This window comes from Prionailurus bengalensis, chromosome E3, assembly GCF_016509475.1.
Source record: "Prionailurus bengalensis isolate Pbe53 chromosome E3, Fcat_Pben_1.1_paternal_pri, whole genome shotgun sequence".
Taxonomy (NCBI): Eukaryota; Metazoa; Chordata; class Mammalia; order Carnivora; family Felidae; genus Prionailurus; species Prionailurus bengalensis.
This window is the reverse complement of record NC_057357.1, coordinates 20,088,282-20,103,181: the sequence shown is the minus strand read 5'-3', so window position 1 is coordinate 20,103,181 and position 14,900 is coordinate 20,088,282. Positions and strand designations below refer to the sequence as shown.

The window sequence follows — 14,900 nt, the reverse complement described above, 5'->3', positions numbered from 1 at the left end:
GTACCTCCAGCACTGAGTGGCAACGGGCGCCTGGACAGAAACGTCTGGAGTCTCACCATGAGCCCATTTTCAGATGCAGTGTTCTCCTAAAAGACAAGCGCATCACTGGAAAGAAGCAGGGGCTTCCCTGAATCCCCAGGGACCCAGAGCGTCAAATGCACTGAGGTGTACTGGTCTCTGCCAGAGAGGGGAGGGCGGCTGTGCAGCTACGTTCCAGAAGCCGTCGGGCTGCCCCTGGGGCTGGGCTTCCCCTGGGCAGCCACTTGCTTCTTGCACACGTGCTCCCTCATGTATGACCTGTGTCTCATGGACTTTCTGTTCCTTCTTTAAAAAGGAATACCTGTCCGTGTGACAGAATCAGTTAGAATCCATTGAAAAAAACAAAAAACAAAACAAACAACAACACTGGCCAGGCAGGTATTTAAAGGGCCTGATGTGCCTTCAATACATACGGATGTAAGTACTTGTGCCTCTGGTCAACTTTGGTTTTACCAAATCAGAAACAGCGAGCCGGGAAAGGGCAGGCGGGGTGGGCAGCTGCGGCAGCGGCTGGGGAGTGGCCCGGGGATGCGTGTTCCCCGTACCTCCCCGAAGCCCACCTTCTTGGCCTTGTTGATGATGTAGCTGGTCCAGATCCAGTTACGCTTTAGGTGCCCATAGAAACTAGAATCGAGCCCGGCGGCTCCCAGGCCGTCCCCGGGGATCGAGCCTTCGTCCACGACCTCACGGCTCCCCCTGAGAGGTGGGAAGTAAACGGAAAGAGACACCTTCTTGGGAACTGAAAAGAGAGCCCGCGACATGGTGGAGGTATGTTTCCTAACTACCTTTTACCTTCTTGGTAACACGTGACAGAAGGAAAACGCTTGTCCGACCCCAGAATTTTATGTAAATTTCCCAACTTCTGAATTGTGGCAACCAAGTCTGTTCTGTTTTAACAGTATGTGGGCCAAGGGCTGGCCGGGGCCAGAGGGGCCCGTGGCCGCCAATTTGCGGCCTCTGCACCAGAGACGTGGGCGCTCCCAGCCTGACCTGTGTGGCCGGACACCCAGGAGCTGGAGCCTGTGGGACTGCACTTGGGGGCGGAGGGGGGGGGGGGGGGACACGCACGTGGTGTATTCCATCAGGGCACACTTGCGCTCCAGATTGTGTTTGTCGATGGCGCTCTCCTGCTCCTTCTGCAGACTGCCCTCCTCATCAGTGCCCTCATCCTGGGTGCCGTTCTTCCTGATGCGCGGGTAGCGCACCACACCTGAGAGAGCAAACGCAAGCTTCCCTGGTGACTGTGTCCTGCTGTGGCTCCGGCAGGCCGCCTCGCAGCCGCGGGCAAGAGAAAGATTCCCTTCCGGCGACTCCACTCACCACCGCGGGACAGGCTCTGAAACTGGTAGACCCTCTTCGTACAAATGCGTTATCACAGATGTCAGGGGGTCAAACACTGGGGTGTGAACCCGAGTAAAGGATTTGTACTCTGGCTGAACTCCACGAGGGAGGGAAGGCAAGCTGGCAACAGGAGAGGCCAACGGCCGTGGGGGGATCGCGAGCAGAGGAGCCCTGGGGCCTCCTTCCTCAGGGAAAGCCTACGGAGCTCCTGTGTGCCAGCCCGGAGGAGACAGTAAGCAAAAATGATGCACTTGGCAGGGGCCGTGGAGTCAGGGTCAGCAGGGATCTGGGCAGATAGCTCAGTGCAGTGTCCCCGGGCCAGGTGGGGTCTGGAGGACAGCCAGATGTTCTCTGAGTGTCCAAGAGCTGCATTAACACAGTTGAGCAATAGCGTTCTATAAAGGCACAATAAAGAAAACTGTGTTTCTTGCAAGAAAACATAAACCACTATGAACTGTTGCTTGAGTAAGGCAAAGGAAGATTCTGGTGATTCGCACACTACCCAAGACGGTCTTCTAACATGCTCGACTGGAGACATTGGTCTGGGTGGGGGCGGGGGGTTGCGGGGGAGCCCATGCCCCACACTGCTCGCTGGTGTTTACATAAGACACGGGGTTCAAGCTCTGCTTCAGCCCATAATTTGGTGGTGGTGGTGTTCCTGGCTTAGAAATGAAGAGGTCAACCTCAGAGAGGTCTTCAGGGGAGCTCAAGGTCACACATGTGAATGGCTGGTTAAGCCTAGGAGGACTTAAGGCAATGCTTCTCCTGTGCACCACCTCGCTGTGAGTTCGAAATGCAGATTTAGGCCACCCCCACACCTGCTGAATCCAAAGCTCTGGACAGGGCCCGGTAATCTTCATTTTAACAGTCTCTCCCAGTGAATCTGTTTGGTGATACCCATACCCATGCTTGGTGAGCCCTTGCTCTGAAGGATGCTCATGTCTTATTATATGGTACTTTCCCCTTAGTCCTTGGGGCAGAACCTCCTTGAGTGGTTTTTTTTTTTTTTAATTTTTTTTTTTTAACATTTATTTATTTTTCAGACAGAGACAGAGCATGAAGCAGAGGAGGGGCAGAGAGAGAGGGAGACACAGAATCCGAAGCAGGCTCAAGGCTCCGAGCTGTCAGCACAGAGCCCGACGCGGGGTTTGAACTCACCAGCCGCGAGATCATGACCTGAGCTGAAGTCGGACGCTTAACCGACTGAGCCACCCAGGCGCCCCTCCTCGAGTGTTTGTTAAATGAAGGGACAATCGGTGCCTGCTTAATGGACTCTAAGCCTCCCCTATTTCTGCTCATGAACACTAAAAGGGATGGAAATTCACCAGTTGTCAAGCCTCAACAACTCTGGTGCAAATAACATACCGGTTCACAAATTTTTATCTGGGTATAAAATGCAGAGGAATTAGGGCACTCTAAAAATCCGAAATGGTAAAAGCCTAGCTTACTGAATGTCAGAGGATTCTATGAAACACACAAGTTCTAAAACCTGTCTGGACCCATTACATTAAAGGTTCTCACTGCAAGGGTTCATCACCCCCCGACAGCAAACAAATCTACCAAACACAAGCGAGCAGTGTGGGTCATGGGCTCCCCCGCAGCCCCTCGCCCCCATCCAGACCTGGGCCTCTGGCTTTCCAAGAAGTGAGGTGCAAGGGTGACCTTTCGGCTCTGTGACAGGAGCAAGGGAAGAGGGCTCCCCTCCCAGGTTCAGACCGGACATGGCAGCCCTTCCTCCTAGTAGAAGTGGCACGAAGAGACCAGGTGGAAACTGGCTTGGAGGAAAGAGCACTGGTCTGTGGCCTTGCACAAAGCCTCCATCTAGTCAACCAACATTCACGGGACGTCGACCGTGCACCAGGCACTTTGAGACACCGTGGGGATGGAAGCCAAATCTCCTGTGCGCAAGGAATCCTCAGAAAGAGCAGCTGACAGCATAAAGGTGCTGAAAAGCTTCCTCAAAGAGACTATGCTTGATGCACGAGTGGTCACTGCCAGGTGAACACAAGTCAAGGGACATGGCAGGGATAGGAAGAAGACACCAGCAAAGGCCTGACCCCCAAACCTGACTCATCCGACCTGCTGGCCAAATCTGTTCAGTTCTTCCTCCAAAACACCTGCCAAGCTGCCCCCCTCCTTCGCTGTCACCAGTGGACATCTCTCTGGGACAGGAGTCACAGCCCTGTTTCTACTCTTGGGGTCCTCCATTCGTTCCCCACCCAGCAGCCAGGGTGAGCTTTGAAAAATGGAAGGGGCGCCTGGGTGGCTCAGTCGGTAAAGCGTCCGACGTCAGCTCAGGTCACGATCTCGCGGTCCGGGAGTTCGAGCCCCGCGTCGGGCTCTGGGGTGATAGCTCAGAGCCTGGAGCCTGCTTCCGATTCTGTGTCTCCCTCTCTCTCTGCCCCTCCCCCATTCATGCTCTGTCTCTCTCTGTCTCAAAAATAAATAAACGTTAAAAAAAAAAATTAAAAAAAAAAAAAAAAAGAAAGAAAAATGGCAGAGATCTTGTCACTTCTTGCCTACAACTATCCAGCGGCTTCTTCCTGCTCTTAGAATAAACCCGAACCCCGTACCAAGTCCTACAGGGCCCCCAGAGTCCTGACTCCTTCTTGTTTCTCCAATGGCAGCTGCCACTCTCCTCCCCGCCCTCACCAGCCTCTTGCTTCTCCCAGTGATGCACGTGACGTTCCCACGCCTGTACTGCTCTTCCCCGGCTCTGGACTCGGCCTCAGCCTTCAGAGCTCGGCTCAAATGCCACCCCATTAAAACAGCCTCCACTCACGCCCCTGTATACTTCCTCCGCAGCATCTGTCTCAGCAAGGGACGTGGATCTGTGTGTCTTCTCTGTTGAGAACTAAGACTCAGGAAGGCAGGGGTGCGTGTGTCTGGGTCAGGCCCAGGAATGACAGACACCAGGTGTGCAACAAATACCTACTGAATGCACGAGTGAATGAAGACAAAGCAGAGTGGCCTGGGGGCCCCCTTACTCGAAGCCCATCGCCCTCCTTCCTCAGGGAGCCTCAAGGACACTCTAGGTCTCTGGAGAACAGTTTGCAAACCGGCGGCGACTTCTAGTTTCTTCTTGCTCTAAACCACACTGATGGCACAGACAGCGGGGAGAACAGGGAGCCCCGCAACGACAGACGGTACCTAGAGGGGTGTTGAGGCAGACGCACTGCAGGTCAAACCAGTAGTTCTCCACATCCTGCATGGACTTCAGGACATAAAGACGCCTTTCGAAGGGCCGGCTGCTGCGGGCCAGGTTGTAATGTGGGTCACAGATGGTGGTGTCGACGATGACCGCGTTCTTCTTCAAGAAAATGAACACCTAGGGAGACGCAGACGGGGCGAGGGGGGAAGCTCAGAACCACGGCCGGCCAGCTGTCTGGAAACTGCTTGGCCATCAGGACCCCCTTCGTTTGGGCACAGGACACGTTACCTGATCCTTGTCCTGAAACTTTTCTGTGGGGCCGAACTGCAGCAGCCCCATGTGGCACAGCCTCTGAAGGTTCTCCACCACAGAGAAAATGTAGCGTCTGGAAAACAGAGGGGAGTGGCGGGTTCCGGTGCCAGCGCACTCGGCCGTGGCCAGGGGGTCCGCGTTGGGCGAAGGCGTGGGACTCGCTCGTGGCGCCCTCTTCTACCTCATGGGGCCTGACCTGTGCAGAGACCCGGAAGCCCCTTCCCAGCACCCGACCAGGGCAATGGAGCGTGGATCCGACATGGGGTTTTGATTGAGAAAGAAAAATTAGCCAAAGGAAAAAAAAAAAACCGACTCCGAACCTCGCAGTCTTTATCGACAGATTTTACTTGAACCTTGAAATTAAGTGACAAAATTCTCCAGCCCCCACTTCGTCTGTCTCTGTGCTTTATCCAGAAGGCTCACAGGGTCACTGAATGAATGAAAACCCCGAGTCCTCACAAGCTGGGGGGCAGATCCTTTTTCTGTTCCTGGTGAACAATTATTCAGAACCCTAACTTCAAGGGGCCCACTGGGACTGTCACCCAGCCTGCATCATTTTCAGGGACCTTACCTCTTGTACAGAAGCTGCTGTCGGATGGGCCTGGGGAGAAAGCGGATCAGTGTGTGCTTCTTCAGAGGGTCGTTCAGAAACTCCTCAAGGTTGTCTACCTAAGAGGTCATTTTCAAGATCAGCTTACCCTCAAGGCCAGGGTCAATTGCAAGAACCGTGAAAAAACACACACCACTCCTTTCTGGGCAGCAGTCTCTCTGAACCTATTGTCTCCTTTTTTGGTATTTACCAAATTTCTAGAAGCATATTGCTACAACATAATTATTTGTCTCTTTCGATATATCTAATTGATCTAACTTTAAGTCTTTCAAGTATTTCCTTTGACACACCAAGCAACCATCCATCTATCCAGCCAATAATTTATTTATGTCTATCCAGCCATCCTGTTTATCCTATCTGTCTATCTACCCACCCACCCATCCATCCATCCAAGCTGTCCATCCATCCATTCTCCATCACCTACCTATCTGTCTGCCTATCTACCCACCCATTCACCTAATCTCTCCATCCATCCATCCCATCTCTCCATCCATCCATCTCATCTCATCTCCATCTATCCCCCTTCCCTCCATGCCTCCCTCCCTTCCTACCTTCCTTCCACCCATTCATCCATCCACCCAACCATCCACCCATCCAATCAATCCTTCCTTCCTTCCTTCCTTCCTTCCTTCCTTCCTTCCTTCCTTCCTCTAACCCTTCCTTCCTTCCTTCCTTCCTTCCTTCCTTCCTTCCATCCATCCATCCATCCATCTATCCAGACAACCACAAGTCTGGAAGTACTTTTTCCCTTGACCAGGTGAGTGTAGGTCCTCTGGTCTAGGCTGAGGGACCAGCCCTCACAATAGCCCTGGGAGTCATCAGTACCTTATAACTGACTTGCACAATCTGAATGAAGATGGAAAGGGGCAGGCAGAGGAGAATGTCACTGACGAGAGCCCAGCCGAAGCCAAAGTCCTTATGGACAGGGATGGGAGGGACATAGCGCATCCATGAGGCTTCATCCACGTACACTAGGAGAGAATCAGAGTCAGTGCTGCAGGCAGGGTGCCAGACATGATGGTGACATCATCCCGGTAGGTCCGGATTCCCTCTCACCACAAACTCGGGCAAAACCCTACTTGTCAGGCAGGAGGCCCATGGGTTCATAGAGTCTAGATTATGACTCTACTTTGATGGAGTGCTGTGGGGATTCAGCCAGTTCAGATGAGAAGGATGAGGAACCATTAGGACTCCCCTCCAGAGGGCAACAGCTCACCTTTCTCCGTGGGGGGCTCCACTTCAGTCTCCAGGAAGGTTCCCCCTAGGCTGTCCTTGGGCAGGGCATCAGAGGAGGTCTCCATGTAATTTCTGGAGAAGGGCCGGACTCCCATCCTGCCTGACTCCTGCTTTCCCATTCTTCTTTCACTGCCAAGGCCCAGCTTTGTCCGCACATGGCTGGCAGGGTGCCCGTAGATTAGGTACCACAGAAACATGTGTACCACCCGCAGGCGAGGCATTTTGGGCAGAAATCCTAGAGAACGGCCAAGTCCTGGAACTGAGGCAAGAGGGGGTGGGGGGAGGGAATGCTTGAAAACTCCCAGATTCACTTCAGTTCAGTCCACTCAAACTCACAGTGAGCGCTGTTCAGACTCTCACAGAACTTACTTTCTAATACTTTTTAGGTATTAACAAGATACCTAAGGTCACACGACAGATGGAAACGGCCGGTGCAGAGAACCAGTGGGGACGTGGGAGGAGGGCCAGAATTCTACCTAGAGGGCAAGTAAGGTGGTGGTGGTGGGGTGGGGGGACACGCAGGGACTTGGGGATGTGCACCCTGGGACAAACGCAAGGTGCTGGAGGTAAGCGTGTGCCCGGCACATACCGTGGAGGGCCAGAGGCCGGGGGGATGGTGGGGGGGAGCAAGGAAGAAGGAGAGTGCAGTGAGCGAGCCGGAGTGTGACAGAGGAGGATACTGCCACACAGAGCCTGACAGGCCTCCGCACGGGGACCCGGGCTTGACAGGGCTGTGCAAAACACCCCCACATCGGGGTTCTTTGAAAGCATCCTGTTTCTTTGTTGACACAAATAAAGTACTCCTTGGCTTTTCCCAAGGAGAGAGGACAGGAGAGAAAGTAAGGAGCCACAGGATCAGGGAGCGAGGGTGAGCAGGCAGAGGCCCTCCTCCACCGCCATGCCCACTCGAGCAGCATGCTCACTGCCTTCTGTGTGGCCAGCGCGTGGGCCCATCTGCTGCCCTGGCACTGGCCCCGGCCCTGGGCTCCCACAGACTGCGCTTGCTAACCACGGAACACCCCGGGACCCGGAGAGCAAAGGCAGGCCTCCTGCGGTGATGTGGCGCACCGAGGGAGGTCACACACACACACACACACACACACACACACACACACACGCTGTCTTCTGCCCCGGGATCTCAGGTCTGCTGCGCTGCGCCCACACCGGGCCACGGCCCGTGCCCCATGAGCCAGGAGAAGAGTGACGCGTACCTGGCCGCCTGCACTGGGCCCGCACACTTTCACACTAGGGCGGCTCGACGGGGGCCGAGGGAGGAGGCAACCCTGTCAGAGAACGGACTCTGGAAAATGACACGGTGTTCAGACTCATCAGTGACTAGATCTACCAGAAGGTCTATGGGGTCGGGAGGTTTTCTGTGGTTTATGTGGTTCATATTCCAGCCCAAGGATGCGGAGCAGAATGAATCTTTGTGCCTAACTCCTCTCGCTAGGATCTAGCACAGTTTCATCTGAGTCTCATACTCAGATGTGAGGCCCATTTTGCAGATGGGGGTATTGACGGCAGCAGAAGGCACGTGGCCAGCCCCACATGACCCAGCTAGCCATGCAAACCTGATTCCTCGGACTCTAGCCGAGTGCTAGACTGCAGAACACCAAGTGACTCGAACGCCATCATGCAGCCAACCACCAACCAATGACACACCATCAGACGTCGACGAGAAGCTGCTTTTTACCTACAACAGGGTGATAATTTTTCAGCTGGGTGATGCCCATTTTCTCATCCGTTTTTTTCACCCGTCCAGTTTCTGATTTGGAGGAAGTATTCAGCTGAGAGTCTCCTGATCCGCTCGGACCCTCTTTTTCTGGACTTTCTTCTTCAGCTTCTGCTTGAGGTGCTGGAGGCTGGACCACTTTAACCCTGCAGTTCAAATAGAAGATCAATACCCTGCTGGGAGGACCAAGAGCTGGGAGAAAGGACAGGGTCTGTCCTGGCAGATCAGATGAAGCCACTTGGCCCTGGAGTTTCAACCTTGGCTGCCCGCAGGAGCCAAGCAGATGCTGTGCATGAATAAAATGTGTCAGGTCACGAGATGTTTGGGGACGACAAGGGCTGTGGAGACCTGCAGAGTGTGCCCCCACCTCCAGGACAGCCTTCTGAGAAAGGCGGCCCAACGTGCCGGGTCCTCTGACGCTTTCAGAAATGCCAGAGGTAACGGATTTGATGGGAAATCAGTCAGCAGCCAGTTCAAAGTACGTGAGCCGAGGTCCGCAATCCACGCGGAGCCCTTTGCCTGCCCATCGGCCATCTCCAGGTTAAAGCCGGCTAAGAATTTTCTCCCACCCCCGAGTTTTCTCAGTCCGCGAGACACTTCACAAGATTAGAGAAGGCCTCAGAAAGGCCACTGGACTCATTTGGAGCCATTAGGGGACTGAGCGAGCCTCGCACACACAGGGCCTATGGTTCGGAGTGCTCTGTCGATGCCGCGAGGCAGAGTCGAACGAACGAAATGAGGACTTTGTTTTTTCTGAAAACTCAAGAAATTGCTCCTAAGCCCGTGAGTGTGTTGATCTCACACGAGTGTGAATAAAGGATGCTTGTGAAAGCTGCTCCAGGAAGGCCATAGAGACCCAGGCGGCTTCCCTGTGAATTCCCGAGGGGCGCTGCGACTTGCCTGTTTGCCATGCTGGAGTTGGAGATCCGGAAGCGCACCTGCTCGATGGCACTCCTCACGAGCGGGTCATTCTGGTCCATGGATGGGTGCACGACCAGGTCCACCTGCAGAGAGGGTGGAGCGTCCCACAGGGCAGGGGGGGAGCCGGGGGACACGGAGCTCTACGGCTCGGTTCCTTGCCGGAACACTGGCTGTGCCTGCTTTCACTAACACTTCCAAGAGACACGTGTAAGCCCGGAGCAAAAGGTGTTGCTGAACGGTCTGCCATGACAATTTCTGGCATCAAAATCCCTCCTCCAGCGACCGAGCGAGAAAGCTCTGTCATCGGTGACATGCCGCTCTGCTCAGGTGAGGCCTTTCTGGCTTGGAGCCGGAGCGACCCGCCCTGCAGTCCCCTGGCGGGGCTGTCCCGGCCCGGGGGCCTCCGCAGCTACCTGGTGGCCCGCTCCTGACGCCCCCCTCCAGCTATCTGAGAATTTCCCACAGTTGTTTGTGAATCCTGAGGCCTCCCATCTGGAAAAGGTAAGCAGCTTTCGTTAATCTCCCCTCACCGAGAGTGCCACCGTGGGACTCCTGCCAGGCGCACTTGGAAACCGACTGGCAGAGGGTGTAGAGCTGCTTTTGCTATTTTACCTCTGCCAAGGTACTGGAGCTGAACGGCTAGGGCGGTTACCATTTCGTGAGTGCTGTCTAGGAGGGCAAATGGGAACGGCCTGGGGGAGCAGAGGGGTGTGAGTGTGTTGGCCGGGCAGGATGGCAGGCCCTGGGGCCAGGGGCCCCGGAGAGCCAGGCTTCTCTTCCGTCTCTGCCACTGGCAGGAGAGAGCAAGGTAAGGTCTTCTAAACGTGGGACTCTGGCCATCAGGCTTCACGCCGAGAAGGCCAAGAATGCCCCGAGAGAGGCTGATCACAGGGACTGGGCGGCTCGTTTGTGAAATGGGGGCCCCTCCCCCACGCCCTGTCAACTTTTCTGGGATTTTGTGGGGCGCAAAAGAGGTGGTTAGGTAATACCTCGGTGTCCTTAAAAGCCTGGTGCAAATACAAGGCATTCCTATTTCCTCACTGTCCACAGCCGGATGGCCCAGCCACCTCCCCGAAGGCCCAGCGGGCAGTACAGGACGCAGGAGCAAAGGCTGAAGCGGACGCTGCCACACGGGGCAGAGGGGTGTGAGTGCGTTGGGGGATCAACGTGCCTTCGGGGGATCGGAAGGCAGCCTGCCGCTGGCGTGCGCTCGGTGAACCAGAGAAGGAGCTGCTGAGCTACTTAAGCTTATTCTGGAGGCAGCTCGTCCCAGCGGGAAACGGCCACCAGCACGGTAGCACCGGCAGTGCCCTGCGGCAGAGGCCCCCGTGCCGGCGCCTTCGCTTTCGAGGTGGTGCTTTCCCGCCCTCACCCCTCACCCCTGCCTCCACACCGCCTGGTGGATGCCACACTAGGCCGAATGGGAGCCGGAGACACAGTGGGCACCTGTGGGAGCCGCCCCTCTCCACTCTCAGACTGGGGGTGGTGGGGGATGTTCTTGTCCTTGATCACTGTCCCAAGCAGGACGCCCGCATCTGAAGCAACTGCTCTGTGACAATGCACAGAAATCGCAGGTGCTGCTGCTGAGGGGTGGGGGCTTTTGTGCTCCGATGACAGAGATCAGCACACGGACCTCCTGCCCGCTCCAGGAAAGGGGTGGCAGGCCGGCGGGGGGCAGGAGGAGGCAAGGCCAAGGGGCCCCGATGGCAGGTATAAAAACTGATGAAAGCTGCCACCCTGGAATGGCAGAAACGCTTTAAGTCACTTTGTATATCGCTCTGTGTTTTTCAAACCTCGACCGTCTCAAAAAAGTAAGATAAAGTAAAAAAAGCCAGAAATGACCTTGCCAGCTTATTAAGGAAACAAAACATTAAGGCACAGCTTTCTTAAGGCAGAGGTTTAAAACGTAGCCAGAAGACAAGGTCAGGCAAGTGCAAGTAACTGTCCCCGCAGCAGCTTTCCTATGGTCCCGTGCCCAGCAGGGCGATCTCAAATTACTCTGCCCCTGAAAAATGGAGGTCTTAGAGTATGAGAAGGGCTGCTGAGCTACGGTTGCTATGGGAATGGCCCCAAACTTTAAATCTTACAGAAACAGATAAACTGAGACAGAAGATCTATGGCTCCCCTGCCAAACCGCCCCGGCACTCGCTTCCTCGGGAACGTCTCCTCGGATCTCGGTGGAAACTGTTCTTGCTGCCTCGTCTAAACCTTCCACCTGCTAAATGTGGCTCGATGTCGGCCAGCACTGCCCTGCCGAGCTCCAGGGAGTCCTACTTGCCTTCCTGTCGTTCAAGGCTGGGCTGCGGGCCGGACACCTGCTCTAAGGCCTGAGCGTGCTGCTCTGAGATCCAAGCAAGTTATTCCCCTTTTCAGCGGCCAACCTCCACAGAAAATCGGCACGGCCCCTGTGACCCAGATGGGGAGGCACAGGGGGAAATTCTGAGTTACTGGCAGCAAAGGAACAAGTGAAATCTGACGGGCACAAGAGAAGCCGGTCAAGGAAACTTCCAACGGCACGGGGCTGGCGCGGTGGGCGTCAGGAGAGCCAGGCGTACCTTCTTCTTGATTCCATCCTGAATAACCGTAGTCCGGTACAGTCTCAAGAGACCTTCCTCGGACAGGTTCCGCACCAAGCGGACGATGGACTTCTTACAGCACTTGGTAGACACGCCTTCTTGCTTCTCCTGATCCATGATCATTTTCTGAATCCTGGGGTGTCACAAAATAAGAAGTTAATATTCCCAATCTCAGCAAGGAAGATCTGTTTCAACCCCCTTTCAACCCAGGCAGCTGAGAGCCTGCCTAGTGGTAAGCAGCAGAAACTCGGGGAGAGTCAGAGGGGGGTTTCGCCATTGAAGGGCTGACTTCTGGACACGTTACAGTCAACGCTTTTGGCGATAAATGAGTTAGCTAAAGACGAGCCGCCAAGCAGAGCAGCGTCACATTCTGAGCCTTTCACCAGAACCTGACGATGACGGCAAGGACACTAAGCGCCACGACGGAGATGTCTTCATCCGTCTTTGGGTTAATTTAAGGCCTGAAGGATTGTCTAATGTACTGTCGCCGACACTCTCAGGTCCGCAGCTCTTTCTGATTCCTCTCCTCAGACATCTTACTGAGTCACTACAGGGATGTTTCTAGCTCACCTACCGATCATCGAATGGCAGGGCCGGAAGGACATTCGGACGCCCAGCCAAACCCCTCACTGCACAGACGAGGCCACAGTGTCTGCACACGGTCTCCCCATTCCCTAGAGAACGAGTGGCTTTGACGCCGAGTGCCTCAGAAGCCTGAAGATGCCGCCCAGGAGGCAGCGGTGATGGTGGGTTAAAGGACCCCACCAGAGTGCACAGCCTCTCCGTGAACAGAGCCACCGCAAACACACAGGTTCCACCCGCGTCTCTTTGTTTTTGCTTCCATGTAAGATTGCGTTTGAACAAAAGGCCCCATGCTGACCTAAGAAAAGTTCGTAAGCTGATGCTGTTATCTCAGTCCCTCCTCCAAGGAGAGAGGAACTCTCCCCAACTTCCACTTCTAGCTCAGTCACTCTCTCCCCATCTAGCGTCTCGATGTTCTGCAATGCCTACGCTTTCCGAACCACTAGAACAGATGCTGAATCCTTTCTACCAGACAGGGATGCCACGAGAGTCTATAGAGCAGAAGACGCCAATGCCTCTCGGTCATTTCTGTGGCTTGTGACAACGAGCTGGCCTGAGATTTACTGTCAGTGCAAGACAGACAGACAGACAGACAGACAGACAGATAGCTCCTTACGTGAACAAGCTCTCGATTAAGCGTAGGTTGGTGACGGCTTCTATGATCAGGTTCCTGCGTTTGAGCAGCCGGTAGGTTTCGTGGGGTTTGTCTTGGCCCGGGCCGTGCTTCCCCGTCTTTTGGGAACTGCCACTCTCCTAGAGCGAGGACCGAGAGGACAAACATACAACAGGTTTGGCAAGGTTAGGGGGCCAGACGCCATTCCTGTGGGTGTGCTTTGCCCCACGAGGGAATTTCTATGCCCACGTTTCAAGAAGGAAAGTCAAGAGGGCTTGTTTCTCTGGGAATGTGGGACGGAAGCAGAGGCAGGCTTCCGGGACCAGGCTGTCCCTAGGTAAGTCAGGATGTGTGCCCAACGACAGATGAAGGGAGAAGACAGATCCGTGTTCTGTCTCCCATTCCCGCCAAAGCTTCCATGGACTTGTGCCATCTGCCCTAGGATCAAATCTGTGAAGCCCCGGTGTCCCTGAAGGGAAAGGAAATCCTGACTCTAACATACGCCTTGCAGATCACTCAGTGCAAACGAACCCCCGCGGTGGCCCGGGGCCTGTTTTGCCGGATGCGCTCCTCACTTGCAGAGACGCTTCAGGGGAACGAGAATGTCCCGCTGTCAGGACCGCCGGCTCCAGATCACTTCCCGGCTGAGTGCCGGGGCTTCGGGAGAGGAACGGTTCTTTCCTGAAGGGGGACCGGCTCAAAAGGGCTCAAGATTCAAGAAGGGGCCCGGGAGAAAGACCTTTGTGCTCCCCTGCACTGCAGAGCAAACATTTTGGGGGTGGGGGGAGGGGACCTATGAGTAAACTGGCCACGTGCTGTGGGGCCGCTGGAGAGCATGGTGAAGAACATGCTTTGCCAATGGCCCTCCAGATACGTCGCTCGTGCCCTCTTCTCAGCACGGATGTAGAAAGGACAGCGTTCTGCCGTTACTCTGGGAACAGATTTCTGGGAGGAAGAGAAAGAGCTGAGGTGGGCAGCAAGCGAAAGAATTCTGGGACCCGGCAGGAGCACGCTACCGGAGACGTGAGCCGGATCAGAAGGCGCAGCAGGGGCGAGGGTGTGAGCAATGCAGACAGACCCTCCAGAACCTGCTGGGATCCACCTGCTGGCAGGCCCAGCTTCTTCAGTTCGACACAGACCCAACCAGGACTTGAGAAGTTATGGCGCCCAGAGCCTCGGAAAGGGCTGAAAGGTTCTAGAACAACCCACGGAAAACGTTCGCACCCTACGCCCCGTCGCTTCTGCCGCGGGGGTGGTCCCAAAGCACAGGTGTCCACACCAGGAAGGGAGCAGCACGGGGGGAGCCCCGCGCACATGGTTTCCAGTCCTCACTGTGTCATTCGCTGAGCAGGTGCAAGTCACTTGATCCCGGGGGGCCTGCACTGTCTCGTCCCAGCCCAGAGACAACGCTTCTCTCTCAGGGGTGTCCGGAGGCCTCAGAGAGAGCAGCAACAGCCCCTACGGCCGCCCGGTCACAGCTGTGCACTGTGCTGGGGGCCCCGTCCTGTGCTGGGGGCCCCGTCCTCCGCTGGGGCGCTTCTGAAGCCCAGAGCCCAGGCGGTGCCGCTGGCAGCATCTGAGGCACATTCGAGTGACAAAGGACGGCACAAGGTGCCCCGAATCGCATCATGAGAACGGCGGGCCCGTGTCAACTGCCTTTCTAATCCCTCTAATTACGCGAATGAAAAGCATTGGGTTCTATCGCATCTCTGACGCTGGCACACAACAGTGTTTGGCCAGCACGCGCCAAGCAGTTTTGGCTTTCTTTTTATCTATTTTAGAATTAG

The 14,900-nt window shown here is 55.3% G+C and overlaps 1 protein-coding gene across 1 annotated transcript in view; it reads right to left on the bottom strand.

Moving 5' to 3' along the window:
• Positions 1-14,900, bottom strand: part of GTF3C1 (general transcription factor IIIC subunit 1) — a 75,461-nt gene that overhangs the window by 23,336 nt on the left and 37,225 nt on the right. Inside the window, exons 11-22 of the mRNA XM_043560242.1 lie at positions 13,117-13,253; positions 11,898-12,051; positions 9,322-9,425; positions 8,383-8,567; positions 6,670-6,948; positions 6,279-6,424; positions 5,415-5,512; positions 4,820-4,916; positions 4,531-4,708; positions 1,108-1,249; positions 600-735; positions 5-86 (exon numbers count right to left, since the gene is read on the bottom strand). Of these exons, the coding sequence (XP_043416177.1) occupies positions 5-86; positions 600-735; positions 1,108-1,249; positions 4,531-4,708; positions 4,820-4,916; positions 5,415-5,512; positions 6,279-6,424; positions 6,670-6,948; positions 8,383-8,567; positions 9,322-9,425; positions 11,898-12,051; positions 13,117-13,253 (1,738 nt within the window). The remainder of the gene's footprint in view (positions 1-4; positions 87-599; positions 736-1,107; positions 1,250-4,530; positions 4,709-4,819; positions 4,917-5,414; positions 5,513-6,278; positions 6,425-6,669; positions 6,949-8,382; positions 8,568-9,321; positions 9,426-11,897; positions 12,052-13,116; positions 13,254-14,900) is intronic.